This window comes from Sceloporus undulatus, chromosome 1 (assembly GCF_019175285.1).
Source record: "Sceloporus undulatus isolate JIND9_A2432 ecotype Alabama chromosome 1, SceUnd_v1.1, whole genome shotgun sequence".
Lineage (NCBI taxonomy): Eukaryota > Metazoa > Chordata > Lepidosauria > Squamata > Phrynosomatidae > Sceloporus > Sceloporus undulatus.
This window is the reverse complement of record NC_056522.1, coordinates 202,813,209-202,829,606: the sequence shown is the minus strand read 5'-3', so window position 1 is coordinate 202,829,606 and position 16,398 is coordinate 202,813,209. Positions and strand designations below refer to the sequence as shown.

Below are 16,398 nucleotides of genomic sequence, written 5' to 3'. Positions count from 1 at the left end.
CCACCCCTTTCTTATATCAATGAATTCAGTAAAAATAACTCACTGTTTATTGTGTAATTAGTTACCAGATTATTTCAATAGTGTGAAACAGCTATCAGTGATTAATCTTCCCCATCCACCCGAAAATGGTCTGCTGCTTTGCTAGTACCTGATTTTCTTCTGCCAGAACCTCTAGTCTTCAAAGGAGATACTTTGCATACATTTTGGCTGTTGAGTCAATTAAGCTAATTGATCTGCCCTTTCTAGATGTTTAGTGATTGTTGTTGTTGTTGTTGCTGTGCACCTCCAAGTTGTTTCCGACTTATGGCAACCCTATCTTGGGGTCATGGCAAGATTTGTTCAGAGGAGGTTTACCATTGCCTTCCTCTGAGGCTGAGAGCATCTGACTTGCCCAAGGTCACCCAATGAGTTTCATGGCCAAGTTATGCAGCCTCATCTTTGTGCACAAAGTCTGAGGATTACTTTTTTTTTTTTTTAATAATACTGAGACTACAAATGCTAAGTTTCCAGATTCTTGGTATATAACTTGCATTATTTATATGAGTAAGCAAGCTGGCCAGTAGTGAGGCCCACCACTCATTGTTGTGTTCAAAGATGTCAGGAGGCAAGAAAACCTGTACTGGGGCCTTATTATCTTTCAGTCCTGTAAGAGCTTTAACCTGCTGAGAAAACAGATAGACCACAGAGGGAATGAATACTACCCTGCTTCAAGGCATTTCCCACAAGTAGTTCCTACTATGATTTCTTCGATAAACAAAATTAAATAAAACTGTTTCCAAAGTGAAGCAGCTCCTGGGTCATGAAGAGAGAATTTTCCTTATCCAAGTCTACTGGGAACTAAGGGGCAAAATAATTAGGTTTAATTAGTTCTAGTAACTGTCTTCAAATCAACCCAAAAGTTGATGTCAAAGTCTAAGTGCTTTACTGTGATTAATGTTCTTATGCTCAGTGCTTTAGCATACATAACTGTGTATACTGGGGCCTATTTACACTACACAGTTATTATCCCATGCAGAAACCAGATTTAAAGTGAAAGCAACTTGCTTAGGGGGTTGTTTTTCACATGATGTTCAAGGTTAACCCAAACAGAAAGTAGAAAAAATCAGCGAATGCGGGTTGTTTTTCAGACGACGTTTGTGTAAAAGAGAAATAACGTGAAAATAACCTGAACGGAAAGTCAACAAAACCCGCTCCTTTTTACTTTCAGGAAATTCCAAAAGTAGAAAGGAGTGGTTTTTGTTGCCTTTCCGTTTGGGTTATTTTTGCGTTATTTCCGCTAATGCATCTGAAGAAAACAACCTTCATTTGCGGGTGTTTAGCAGATTTTAAAATCTTGTTTCTGCATGGAATTTGCCTCCGTGTGATAAACTCCTAAGAATGAAAAGAGGAAGGAATCAAGTGCCTAAATAGAACTGATGAAGAAAAAACATGTGAACATTTAAATGGTACAATCAATGTGCACCTTAGATGGAAAAAGGAAATTGTAATGTAGTTTCAATTAGTGGAGTAAGGAGAAGAGACTAGGATCAGAACTGGAAAAATCAATAATAAATTATAAAAAGAAGCAATCCTGCATTCAACAACTTCTAAGGCAATGAATATTGAGGCACCCATGTAGATTGCTCTTTTCCATTTAGTTCCATTGCTGGCTGAGATCTGAGAAAATCTGAGGTACACAAAATGGAGGTGAGAATTTGGTCAAGCTGAACCTTTGGAGTCTACGGCAACTGTTCTTAAGATCTGAAGTAGCCCAAAACAGTAGGGGCCAACAGGAGACAGAAAACTATTTTCTTTTCAGGAGGTTCTTCTGTTAGTCTTCTGTTAGTCCCAGAGAATCAAGACCTGGGAATCCAGTCCTCTTCTTCCAATGAACTTAAAGGAGCATACATGGCTCTCTCGCTCTCCCCCACCCCCAACCCTTTATTTTCATAGCAATCCTGTGAAGTAGGCCAAGGTGGGAGATAGCGACTGAATTCAGTGGGGAATAGACCCTCTACCTCCCAAGTATCCAATATCTAGTGGGCCATCCATTTCATATTCCTGCTTTCCCATGTCCAAAAAAACCCCTGCCAAAATAGATGAGGAATATGCAGATTAGAGCATACAGTACTTGATTCTTAATAAATGGAGTCGTTAGTGGTATGAAGCTCTTGTTTACCGTTTGTCCTTTAACCACTTCACTGCCGTTCATTCCAGATGTAGGTCAGTGAGTCAAATGCTGTGCTTGGGGGCAAGGTGCTGTTGGAAGCCAAGCCTTTTCAGGATTTCAGTGTGGATTCCTTACTTTTAGTCTGGTGTTCAGAACTGTGGATCCAGGAGCAGCATCAAGCTGAGTACCTGTTCCTGCAGACAAAGTGCCACCCCATCCTAAACATGTATGGTCTTACTCCAGCTTCAGAAGGAGCTCTGGAGTTAGGTGAGAAAGACAATAATGTCCACGTTTCGTCTTCTGGCACCCATACACACATTAATGAAAGAAGCCTGGTTTAGGCTATTCTGATCTCTCTTCTGAATAAATTTGCATTTGAGGGTATGGAAACATTATTTACCTTCTTTATTAGGCCACAAAGACAGATAGGGCACCCATGACTAGTCCAAGATTTTTTGCTGCCTGAGACAAAGCAGCACATCCTCTGGCATTACCCAAGTAAAGGAGCATGCCCGAAGACAGCCAAGTTATTTTGTTACATGAGGCAGAAAATCCCACAAACACCTTGTCCAAAAGCTGGCAGCAACTATCGTAATAATAATAACAACAACAATTCTGTTCATCCATTAAACATCAACTCTGCTGTCTGAAGTTGGAGCCTCAACTCTATTTAATTGTAAGACAGGCCTTGAGGGCAAGTAAGCTCTTGTTCCATCCACAGCAACATCTCTGATAATGGATGGGAAATTGAGAAGTGATGTAAAGTTTAAGACTGGGGTACGTACCCCATCCACCAAACTTAACAGATCTTTTGATAGTGAAGTAACAAGGGCAAGTGCATAGGCAGGACGTGTTCTTGACTAACCAAAACCATCCATTTATCTGGGATTAATGGGTTACGGTATCCATGACAGCCATAGGCCTGGCACCTCTCATTTTAGAAATTAAGCACAGAAGAAGGGAGCAGGTGATTTGGAAGGTTCTGCTTAGAGTTAAAACAGACATCAATCTTGTCTTTCAGAAAGGCAATTCCACAATGGTTCTATAAATTAACAATGACTGTGCAATTGACCTTGAAAATGGCTGTTTCACCCATGGCACACAGCACAAGAATTTCTCCCTGTGTACTGCGTGTTTCTTTCTACATAAAACTACAGGCATTGCAATTATGGAAATAAGAACTGCTATAAATAGTGTAAAACTGAAAGCGATTTAGATTATACAGGACTTTTAAAAAATCACTAGTTATAATTTTATGCCCTTTCTGACCAAACCAGTAATTACCTCTACCACGTTTGTAATCAAAGAAAGGCAGATTGCAAAATGTAGCACACGCTGCCACGGGGACACTGGAGGCAAAGCCCCATCTCCACATGTTCCTCCACCTCCTGTAAAGTTTAGCCTTCACTTACTTTTGGGGCCATGTACTAACATGGCTCCAAAACATCACAATACTAACAGCACAATAAATAGGCATTAATATGCGGAGGGAGACTCTGTTGATTTCAATGGGATTTAGTCCCAGGCAAACATTAATAGTATCGTAGGTTTAACAGTCACTACAAAAGTGTATTTTCACTCCACGTTTCTTTCTGGAATCTACAAACAGCACTTCTCAGAATTTATCAACTTTGGCAGACAGAGGTATCACACCACACAGGGATGCTTCTGTGAGGTTCCTGAAGATGTAAAGGGAATGCAAAACTCTATACTTTTAAATAAGAGCCAGCATGGCATATGGTTTGGGTGTTGGACTATGACTCTGGAAACTAGGGTTCGATTCTCTACTCAGCTATGAAACCCACTGGATAACCTTGGTCAAGTCACATGCTCTCAGCCTCAGCAAAAGGCAATGACAAACTTCCTTTGACCAAATCTTACCAACAAAATCCCATGATAAGTTTGCCTTAAGGTTGCCATAAGTTGGAAACAAACTGAAGGCACACCCCTCACCACCAGCACCACCATATCATATTTTTAAACATGAGAAATATGTATTAACATCCCAGATCTAGCTTTTAAGATATAGAGGAAGATTGTGTAGGGAACACTTTGTCCCAAATCAATGAGCCAAAAAGTTTCAATATGTTGCAGAGTAAACTCTGCCCAGTGATTCTAGAAGTTTCCGAACAGCACTGCGCAGGCGCAGTGAAACCCATTTGTATGATTCGCAGAGACCACGAAGAAGAAATACAGATACATAAAGATCCACTCCCCTAATAATGAAAACACAGTGTCAGGGGGAATGATTTCTTTAACAGTCCCAAATGGTGAAAATTAATTTGCTTTGACCAAACCATTTGCAATTCTAGAAAGCACTCAGGATGAATAGGGTAGGCAGTGTGCATGTGTATTGAATTTTAAAACTTTCTTGAAAGAAGAAAGATATAAAGAAGTTAAAGTAATCAAAATTAGTAGGACTTGCAATGAAGTGCAAGACAGTGCGTATATAACTAGACTGAAGTGTGTATATAACTAGACTGAAATAACTAATTAACATCCTTTTCACTAACAATATAAACAAGCAACAGCTGAGTCTAGGGGAAAAACACATACATAAACCACAAATTTGCTCATGGCAGACATGATGAGTCAATTTGTGGTAGTCAAGAAAATTCTCAACAGATGATTTTATGGAAAATCTGCACATTACATGACTTTAAAATTAGCAAAAATAAAACCACAAAATCATTTAAACTACCTGCTTTATAAGCCACAAGCTGACCAATTTGTTATCAAAGCATTACCTGGTAATTCCTGTTGCAGCTAGAGGAGTTCTACCCTTCCTGCACTGGGTGAGACTGTAATGTTTCATCATCTATGGTGCAAATCATTTTGTGGTTGCATGCACTGAGTCAAGAAGAAGCTTGCGTGACATAAGCTATTTGGACTGGAAGTCCAGCAAGATTTGTAAGAGAAGAAAATGCCATCTGTTTTGTGACAGCACCACAGCAGGTGCTTAAAGATCTAAAGGAGGACATACAGGCATTGCCACTATCCTGGCACCAGCCTGTGTCTGTATTCTTCCATGGCAACTAATCAACACACTTTCTCATTTAGTTTACTATGGTTGTAACAACAGTCATAGCGAGATGAAGGAAATTATTTGGAATGTGGAACAAGACAAAAATTTGAAAGGCAATGTGTGTAGGCAAGAAATCCACCAGCAGATTTATAGTTGAACAGTTTTCGCATGAAACTGTGATCCTCAATGAAGGTTGAAATCCCAAGCATGCTTTTGTTGTGATTATGTGCTGTTACATTGGCTTCAACCTATGCTGATGCTATGAATGAGAGACCTACAAGACACTCTCAACATCCCTGCTCAGGTTTTGCAAACTCAGGCTTCATTTATTGAATTACTCCACTGGTAATGACACCTTTCTCCTTTCAAATTTACTAAACATTACTATATTTTTCCAATGGGTCAAAACATGCTTACTATTAAGCACAGAGATCTTGGGAATATCAGGAATATGAGCACTAATACCTGGAGACAAGTATTATACTATATATTTGAAAACATTAACAATTAATATTTTGGCTTTGCAAAAGGAAAGATTTGCTCGTAGCAGTTGGGAAACTTGTGAGGCTTGGGCACAGGGCATCGCTTCTGGGGCTCAGAGCTGCACCATTTTGGGACAGACTGGGGCAAAGAGTTAGAGCATGTGGTGGCGGGGAAAAGCGGTGGCAAAAAGCTTTCAAATTTGGGATCCTAATTAAGTTTTGTGAGCTTTGCTGGGACTTGACTGGCAGGCTGGAGTTGCACTGCTGCTCCTACTTTCTTTCATTAGACAGGCTGAGAGAAGAGGTAGCAGAAGAAACAATTTTTATTTTGTGGGAGAGGAGGCAGTTGAAGCTGTGTGGGGAAGACATGTCTTCCGTTCAGAGAACATTTCTAAAGAACAGGGTATAAATAAAATAGTAAGAGTCCTTTGTCTTGGAATGGCTCCTGTACTCTCTCCCTTTCCCAGCCCACACCAGTCTCCAGTCCAGACCATATGGCCACTGTAAACCCCCTATATATACACTGGCTGCGCCTTTCTCTGGCCTGATGAAGTATTGAGAGTCTTTCCTCTCTGGGGAGAAGCTTCTTCCTTGCATCTGATCATCGTGACAGCAGTAACTGAGCAGCTGCCTGAGCAGCAACCAAGAGACCTCTTTTCCACACTGGCCTTTGCTGCACGGCTGACACGGCTGAGAGGCTTCTTGGTCACTGCTTAGTCAGCTGCTCAGTTGCTACTTCCAGGATTATAGGGCACAAAGGGAGCAGCAACTGAGAAATCAGTCAAAAAGCAACCAAAAAAGACTCATCTGTGATGACCTTCGGTGCAAGACCGGCAAGAAGCTTCTCTGTCGCTGCTCAGTCAGCTGCTTGGTTGCTGCTCCCAAGGTGATTTGATGCAAAGGGAGCAGCAACTGTGATTGACTGTTTTGAATTTGCAGTAGAACAGTAGACCTAATGCTAAAAAAATATGTCCAGAGGGGTGCTAGGATTGTCATCCAAGAGGGAAGGGGATGGTGGACCAAAAAGGTTTCGGGACCACTGCTTTAGAGGAAGGCTAGGGAGCCACAGTGGAAACCTAAGAGGGCCTAAGAGACCTTGAAAGGGCTCACCCACTCCTGGAAACAAAAGCCCCCCAATCCCTCTGGGGGCATTTTTATCATGTTTTGGAAGTGTTTTTTTTAGGGCCTCTCTTGTTTGCAAATGTGATGGAAATTCATCTCAGTCCCCTGAGCATTTCAAGATAAAATGGACATCGGGAGGTGGCCTACAACTGTATTGGAAGTGTTAGCCATACCCCCTAGGATGCACACGGGAACATTATGGTGCAACACCCCTATTATTTATCTTTGGGCCCCACAAAAATGGCAACATGCAACTCCAAGGGCATTTTTGTGGCCCACACTTTGGCCAAACCTGCTTTAGAGAAAGCAACTCTGTGCATTCATGATTCTTTGGACTGAGGGGCTTTGGGAACAGGACAGTGCCAAATTTTTCAATTTCAATTTTTGGACTGAATGTAGTGCTTTCAGGGCAGAATATAGTGCTTTCAGGGCAGATTGGAATCTTTCCATTAAATGTTTTGTAGAAACAAAGCATTTAATGGAAATATTCCAATGTCCCATGGACATTCAGCCTTTTTCAAAGCTGTTTGCTGCCTTTGTTTCTCTTGTTTACTGCTTTAGCACTGTTTTCTTTTTGGATTATTTTTACAGGGAATCTGTGCCAAATGAAGGCCACTTAGTAAAGACTTTATTCTCATTTATCATGTATAAAGTACCTAACATTTACTAAGTGCTGTAGAAACATGAAAAACAAGACTGTCCATGCCTTCAAGCTTTACAATCTAAAAAGCATGGCAGAAAAAGTAAACTCAGATATCTTTTGTTAAAAGCTTGTGAAGCTTTTAAAAGCCTATTTAGGCGTTATAAGGCTTGAATAAAGTAATGGGGAGGCAGTAAGCTAGTCCTTGTCATTCCTATCACCATCTGCAACCTGCATGTGGAGTGAGACTCAAGAAGAAAGCTTCCTTTATTTGTAATGATCTCCATATATCTGGAAGTGTTCTTAATTGCTGGAAAATTAGAGGTTCTCTTCTTCACTGCTGTTTTCTATTTATACTGAGGTGACAGAAATGACAACTAGGTAGCAAGAATTAGTGTGCTCCACTCATGCTTTTGCCTTATCTGGGTTTCGAAATAGCTGTGCTCAGTTGTCCTTACAACAGCCAGTTTGAATCAAAGCAATACAAAGAAGGCAGGAGCCAAATAGCATTAGAGAGCTACCTCAGCCAATCAGATCTGGCTAGGTCATGAAGATTCAGAGGATACGTTCTGAATCAGCAAATACCTTAGAAAAAAGTAGTCTAGATGTGGATGAAAAATGCACAAGGTCCTTCCTTTATTTTGGAATAATCTAATTTTGTACTGCTAATGCTTTTGATAAGGCAGTTGTTTTTAGCTGCTCTTCAACCTCAACCCATCGTGACCCTGTAGATGAGACATCTCCAAGATCCCCGGTCTTCCAATGCTTTGCTTAGGTCTTGTAGGCCTGTGGCCTCCCTATTTGGGTCTAACTATCTGGCATGTGGTCTTCCTCTCTTTCTACTACCTTCTATTTTCCCTAGCATTATTGTCCTTTCTAATGGGTTTTGCCTTCTCATGCTGTGGCCTCAGTTTGATCATCTTGGCTTCCAGGGAGATTTCAGGCTTGATCTATTCAAGGATCCATTTGTTTGTCTTCTTTGCTGTCCATGGTATTTTCAGCACTCTTCCCCAGTACAATTCAAGAGTTTATTTTCTTTTTATTCATTTTCTTCACTGGATAGCTCTCACATCTGTACATATGTTAATGCCATAGGATATTTTATTCTTCTGCAGCCTTCCTAGAGTATGAACAGGTTGCTTACCTGTTAACAGTGGTCATCTGTACTCTCACACAAATGTGTTTACAACTTCAGAGAGCCTTCATTTAGAATGTTCTAGTGCAGTGGTTCCCAAACTTTCATCCTGCAGATGTTTTGAATTTGATCTCCCAGAATGCCTGATTGTTGGCCAAACTGGCTAGGATTCCTGGGAGTTGAAGTCCAAAACACATGGAGGCCCAAAGTTTGGGAAACACTGTTCAAGAGCTAAGTATCTTGGTAGGGACCACAAACAGCTGACATGGAGAGTGACAGGTATGAGCATACTCATAATGGTGGTATCAGTCCTGACATAATGGAGAGTTTGAATGGTAAGATCTTGGGGGTTGTCTTCATAAGCGCTCTCATTGTTCCTGTTCAATATAGTGAATCCTCTTGGTATCAATAGTCCCTGTACAATGGTCACAAGGATGCATGTGATTGCTTCTTGCAGAAAGAAGAGCTTTTACACCTGGTTAATAGAGGAATGGTCTATGCCTAGGTGAATCACAACCTGCAAGAGAAACTTTGTCATGGGATGCAGGCACATTCTGCTCCAGTAATGAATGTTTCAACCTCTTGTACCAAGGGAGACTCAGGAAGAGCAGTGCTTGGTCCTGTCAATATTGAAGGCACTTCAGGAGAAGCACAGCAATTGAACCAAAGGCATTGGAATTGATCACAGTGAAGTTATGAAAGTCAGTGCAATGCAGTCTTTTGAGCACTTATCTCCTTATCTTTCAATTTGGTATCTCCTGAAGTTGAGCGGCCTTCCAGGAAAGCATGTCTCTTACAGTTTGACTTGGAGTGGACAGAACTCAGACTTAATTCCCTGCACCAAGGCCAAATCCCCTGCTATGGAGACAAGGGGAGACGGGTGGCAGAAAATGGTGTTGTAGAAGTGAGAGAGGTAGGAAGCACCAGATACCAAAGGTGCTGTCGATAATGAGGTGGCAAGTGGAGGAACTGCAACTGTTGGCATCAAGGCTCATGTCAGCACTGATGCTGTCTTTGATTTGCAAGCCTTCAATTTCGTTGTAGATACCGAAAAAAGAGGTTGATGGAAGATGGCCTGGTCTACAACCTGTAGTGACTTCTCCCAGCAATGGATTTTCAGTTTGGATGCCCCGTTTTTCAGATGCTTGGCTAATGAAGCACTTCCAGGTGGAGCACTTCTCCACCATTCTCTCATCTTCAAGACAAGAGACACCCTTCAGTGTCCATCATAAAAGAAGACCTTCCAATCACAAGAGATGCAGGGTTTAAAGAGGGAGGCAGGGAACATAGAGTTGGGAAGAGAAGGGGGAAAGGAGCACCCTGAGGTAAAGAGACTTTTTTTCTTAGTAGTAGAAATACATAGAGATAGGACAAAAGACAACAGATTGGATATAAAGGAAGACAAAATGAAAAAAAGGAAGGAAACTAATCAGCCAAGAACACTCGAAAGGAAGTCTCTCTGTCAGCAGATGGAGAGAAACTGAGGGAACCGTATTTGGCAGGCTAGGAAATGCACAGTAGAGATGACAGGGTTCACATCAAGCTACTGAGCTCTAGAACATTATGAATGGGGCCTCTGTGCAGAAGAAAACTCATTTGTGTGAGGCAAAGCAATCACAGAGAAAAAGCAGTTGATTCATTCTTTACTACCTCCTGACATAGAAGGAAATTGATTTAATCTAAAGGTCTCCTTCTTCAAATAGAAGGGATGTCCTCTAGTACAGTGCTACTCAGTATTGGGCACTGGACCAGGGATGCTGTTCCCTGGTGTTTCCAGGAAAGAAACTATTTAGCCAATGGGCACAAATATCATGCTGGTCCCTGGCGCACTGGGGGAAAATAACTACTGATCCCTCACATTAGACAGCTTGAGAAGCCCTGCTCTAGTGGAAGAGCAAAAAAGGAAAGCCTTTGCATCCAACCCATGAGCAGTTTAGGCTTACGAAAAGGCCTTTCTTGCACATAATAACTGGGAAGAAAAACAAGTGTGAAACTCTCCTGGGATTAGAGAACTAGTTTCATTGTGCTTTCTCACCTAATTTTATAGAAATTATATTCTGCTTGCATTCAACCCAGACTAAACTAAGATTAATCTAGGATTAGTCCTATATAAAGATGACATAGGCCTTTTACAGACCGCCGGAAAAGGGTGGTCTGGTGGCATCTCAGCTTGCTCCGCGAGGGAGCTGCAGCTTACATACCACTTGGCTCCCTGGTGGAGTAAAAAGAAGCCCCAAAATGGCACGTCTTCTTGTGACGCGCTAATGATGCCACAAGGTGCCAATGGTGCACTCGCAATGTCATTAGTGCCACATGGCGTGCAGACACTAGGCGTCTGCAACGTCAAAATGACGGCGCCCGTGTAGAACGGGCACCGCCATTTTGTACGTCCCCAGGACTTACTAGGGCTAGGCCCTTTCCTAACCCTAGTACATCCTGGGGACATACTTTATGCCTGTCTGTAATGGACCATAGAATTACAGAGCTGGAGAAGGCAACAAGGACCATCCATCCAACCGCCTGCCGTGCAAGAAGGCAACGGTCCAAAACACACTGCAGAAATAATCCAGTTTGAGATTGCTTTAACTGCCATGTCTCAATGCTAGGGAATTGTGGGAACTGTCATTTTGTGAGACATTTAACCTTCTCTATCAGAGAGCTCTGGTGACACAATAAATTACAGTTCCCAGGATTCCCTAGCACTGAGCCAGGGCAGTTAAAGTGCTCTCAAAATGGAATATTTCTGCAGTGTGTTTTGGACCACAGACTGGATAGTTTAAGATCGAGAAAGGCCATTTCTACCTAGTGTTAACATTTCAGCCATTCCTTTGTAGGAGTAGCAAAAAAGGAGGGCAAGCACAACAAACTCAGTCAGATTAGACAGTTTAGAATTATGTTACTTTACCCCACACAAAACATTGCTAATCCCAGGTATTTTATATTGTAACTACTAGCCACAAGAAAGTTTCCCTAAATGGCCCATCAGTTCATCATAACAACATCAGTATTGGAGATGCCACAGTTTTTGTAAAGTACTCAGATACTAATACCTTTTGTACCTGCATTAGTATTTTGACACAGGTTCTTGGGGTAAATTGGTTGTTTTTTAAAAAAATATATCAAATTAATCTGCAGCACAAAGACAGAAGATCTAGTGATACATCCATCATTAGATCTATTACCAGAAGTATTTAGCAGTCCACAGAAGCTGCAATTATCGAAATCTTTGTTCAGTGAAAGAGAAATAAGTTATCTTCTCAGGTAAATGCACAAAGAAAAAAATATAGGCTGTAAAAGAGCTAACATACCAGATTAGTACCTGAGCATGATCTTTATAATATATTTATAAAAAGCTAAGCAGTTTTTTTTTAAAAAAAAAGGTACAGTAATTTCAATAGCTTAGTCATAATTATAAATACAAACGTTTTTCAGCAGTAGCAAACACATACTATTTAATACTCATGCCATCTTTATGGAATTCTTAACCCTTGAACTCATTTTTTAACAAAACACAATGTAAGTTCCTGGTGCTTTCTTTTTTTACAGTTATTTTAAAAAACCCTCATAAAATGAATGTCCAGCAATTTTTATAACAGTCATTTTTATTTTTTTTTTGCTTGTTCTGACTAGAGGGAAACTGATATTTTCGACCACTGAGCTATATATTTTAAAGCTCCAAATAAACATATAACTTTCATCAGCTGCCTGCCACAGTGTATTATTGGTGCACATTCACAACTGTTCCCAGGTGACAGCAAAGCTTTGCCCGTGAACAACATTACTAATGCTGCTTATGCAGTCTATGCTTATTTTTCCATTTGTTGATGAAATCTAAGTCTCACACCTGTTTTTTGAACTTTATCCTCCACCCAATGAAACTTGGACTTGGATACTATTGAGCCAACTTGTTTATGCCACAGACCACAGCAGGAGTAGTTTGATATTTTTGCCACTCACACAAATGAGGCATCCAGTCTTCAATGTTCAAGTGTAAGACACATGGGATCACTGTTTGCTCAATAGCAAGCAGTGGCAAATTTATGTTATTTAGACCAGCAGGGGTTTCTCCTTCACTGTATTTCAGCTGGATTTTGGCTTAGGAAAATGAGTACTGTATATACAGTGGGGTCTTGCATCCGTGGATCTGAGCATCCACAAATAGCTCAGATTTTCAATGGAAGTGTGTGCACGTGGCTGCAAGTCGCACCAGCAGTTGGGGACAACAGGACTTGAGGTCCCATGTTTTCTTATCTGCTGGGGGGGATCCCCCGCGGATAAGTGACAACCGTACTTGATCATGTCAACCTCATGTATAAGTCGAGGGCAGGGTTTTGGGGCCAAAATTAAGGATTTTGATATGACCTGTGGACAAGTTGAGGGTAAAACAATGTGGAAAACAATGCCAAAGAACTTACAAAATTCCAGCAGGCACAATTGTTTGTACTTGCCCTAAAGCCTGGATGGGTGAAAGAGTAGAGGGGGGCAAGTGCTTCCAGAACAGATTACTGTACTCTCTTGCCTTTCATCAGGGGATAGTTCCCTTTTTTTATACAGCCTGTCCTTTCTACATATCTGTGGAGCATCCATTCTGGATTCCCCCAGCTATAGATAAAGAAAAGCACACGAGCTTAAGTCCCATCGATTTTAATGGTGGGCACAACATGCATATACCCCATTGAAAGCAACAAGGTTTGCTGTCCACGGATGGTTTAATCCATAGATGGCAAGCCCCCAGATATCGAAGGCCCACTGTATGTATAATAGTTACAGTACTTACATTACTCATGGATAAGTCTACTCAGGTTTTTGTGTCAATTTTTTGACTAAAATTTCTAGACTTATACATGAGTATATGCAGTACACTCATCCCTCCACATTTGCAACTTTCACTTTTGTGGATTTGATTATTCACGGATTTTATTAATATGTGCTCTCTAGGTCCTCCTGTATGGTCAATTGCATTGAAGGACCTAGAGATTCCTAGAGAAAACACTCCACTAGGCATTTGTAACTCGTCCAGCGCAACTCTGTGGTCAACGTCTAGCAGATATTGAACACAGAGTTCCACTGGAGGACCTAGAGATTCCTAGAGAGGTTCTCTTAAGTAAAAAATAGTGTTTTTGTTATTTGCAGTTTTCACACATTCATGGGGTCCTGTGTCTCTACCCTCAGAAAATGTGGAGGGACGAGTGGATTTATAATATATAAATACCTGTAATATTTTCAATTGTATACCCTAGTTGGCAATTTTTTCATCAAAACCCTATTCTGTCACCACAGTATTAAAAAACAAGTGAACAGACCCCCCCCCCACACACACACACGCACAATTGCCATTGTGAATATCTTCAAAGTTTCTGCATATACAGAGAAGCTGTTATTACTGAAGTGGAACCTTTCAACATCTGTATTAAAATAGGATAAGTCATATGAACAAGGAAAACTAAGGCATGTCTATTTCTACAAGGTATAAATAAGTACTGTTTTTGAAACACTGCTGTTTCAATGAAAAAAAAATTTAACTGTTTTTTATTGACCAAAGAAACTGGATTTGATTTCCCCTGGATTCAAACACCACTAAACAGCAGCTTAGCAGAAAGCTTTCACCAATACAATGATCATACACAGATGGACTTCTGAATATATTAAAAAGGTTGAACAGTTTACAATGAATCTGTACAAAAGGTCCTTTTCAAAAATGTTTAGTATGTTGTAAAAATACAGTTCTCACCAAAAGGTAACATGCCAAAATCTCTGTATTAGAGTCATCTGCGCCTACGTGGGGAGTCCTCCCTTTGTTTTCTCCTGTTTTCTTCTCTCCTTGACTCTTTAAATTGGTCCTGGTATCGGCCACGTTCCTCCTCCTCCCTGGGGCTGGGATAGTTACGGTGTCTCTCTCGTGACTTGGATCTGTTCTTTCTCTGTCTGTGGAGCTCCCCCTCTTTAGAATAGTGCCTGTCCCTCCCTTCATCATCAGAAAAAGAATTTTTTCTTTCTGCTTGTTTCTTTTTAGAATGGCTAGCTTTGTTTTCAAAAGGCACATTTCTTTCCTGATCCCTGTCCTTTACACTCCAGTAGCTGTTCCTGTCACTGGAATATTCTCTGCCATAAGAGAATTTCTCTGATGCCTCTTCTCTCCTACTCGAGTCTCTTGGATTTCTGTCAGCATTTCTTCCTGGGTTTCTTTCAGTACCATTTTCCCTTTCTGATTGTCCCCTTTCTTTTTTCTTTGTAAGATGTTTCTTTCTACTTCCTTCTTTTCTCTTGGTATCTTTGTCTGATGTTTTCTTCTTTTGTGACTTCTTCCTTTTCATATCTGGAAAGATTAAAAAAAACATGCCATTTAGCTTTTAAGTTAAGATGTGCATTAATGACACTCCACCTCCACAATGTGAACTGCTTTCCACTCAGGTGGTTAAGATCTTTGCATCCAAGGAATACAGATACTTTAATATCTTATATTATTAAGAGGTTTTCTGGCCAGGAACGTTGAATAAATGATTATGGATGTGTTCATTACTTTCTCTTAACTAGAAACTTTCCAAAACATATGAAAAATATTTAGCTAGTTTTTCAATTTGGGCAATAATGTTAAGTAAAACAAACACCCACATAGTACCAACACTGTCCACACTTCCACTTCCTACAGACTAGGAACTCATAAAAAAGCTGAACTGGCAACTTTAAGCTCCCTTTAGGTTTAAGTAAGGCATCCTTTCTCTCTTCTTTCCACTAAAAGCAAGAGTAATAAGTAAAAGTAATAACAAATTTTCAGGCTTTCAAGAACATTGCTAAACAGATGAAATGTTTCACATATGGAACATGACAATTCCACCAAGGATAAGCAACTTGTTCAACTGAAAGCTGCCATGGAAAGTCAAAGCTAAATATAAAATGCCCACACCAGCTGCCAATAATGAACTGTCTGCATACCACTTCCAATGGACTTAAATATGCCAAAATATGCTTCACAAATTTGAAAATGAAACAACATACCATTTTAATAAAATAATAATTTATGGGCCTCAAAATCCATATATCCATTGATCCATTAATTTGGGCTATGTCACATTCTTATTTTCACTGCCTCAATTTTGGTTTTCTTTTTACATGTTACTACTCCCCAAATGCTAAACTTCAACGTGCCCTCATACTTTTTATTTAACATGAAACTGACATTTTCAAGACACTAATATGCAATTTGATGACGAGGTAATAAATACTGTGGGAAATGCATGTGGTCCATCTTTGGTCTAGAAAACTAACACGTAGATGCTTTTAGATGCTTTTTTATTGCACATAGTCTAACCTTGTTAAGAATTAAGAAAAATAAGCTCCCTAGATAAAACAAGTTAGTTCACCATCAGCAATAACAGATTTACTACTGGGACGAAAAGATGACTATACAGAGCACCTCTGAAAATGGGCCTTTTTTCTACCTAGTGTAGTTACTATGCAATATACTGACCAAATATGTCTTTTTCTCACAGGAAACAAGGACTCGGCTGATCAGATTACTTTACACTTTAAACATTTTGGCCATTTGGAGATATAATGTATTACATAACTATTAAGTAAAATATAGTTTGGAGGCACCGGGATTTCAATGAAGATCAATGCATCTTTCCTTAATGTAATTAGTTTGTATTTGATACATCTACGACTTTCATCATAACATATAACACAATTTGCAGAAGGATGTGCTGGATTACCATCAATATTGTTCTAAGAAGATCAGCAAATCTAAGACAGTAACTTTTAAAACTGTCCTGAACAATTCTGACGTCTGAATGTCACTTAACTTTATGATCACCAATACGCCTTTGCTAGACAAGCCAACCTGGT

The 16,398-nt window shown here is 40.2% G+C and overlaps 1 protein-coding gene across 1 annotated transcript in view; it reads right to left on the bottom strand.

Annotated features, from left to right (window-relative positions):
- Positions 1-14,053: 14,053 nt before the first annotated feature.
- The window catches only part of CWC22 (CWC22 spliceosome associated protein homolog), a 36,933-nt gene continuing 34,588 nt past the window's right edge, over positions 14,054-16,398 (bottom strand). The window contains exon 19 of the mRNA XM_042458348.1: positions 14,054-14,869. Coding sequence (XP_042314282.1) covers positions 14,319-14,869 — 551 coding nt within the window. The 3' untranslated portion in view covers positions 14,054-14,318. The remainder of the gene's footprint in view (positions 14,870-16,398) is intronic.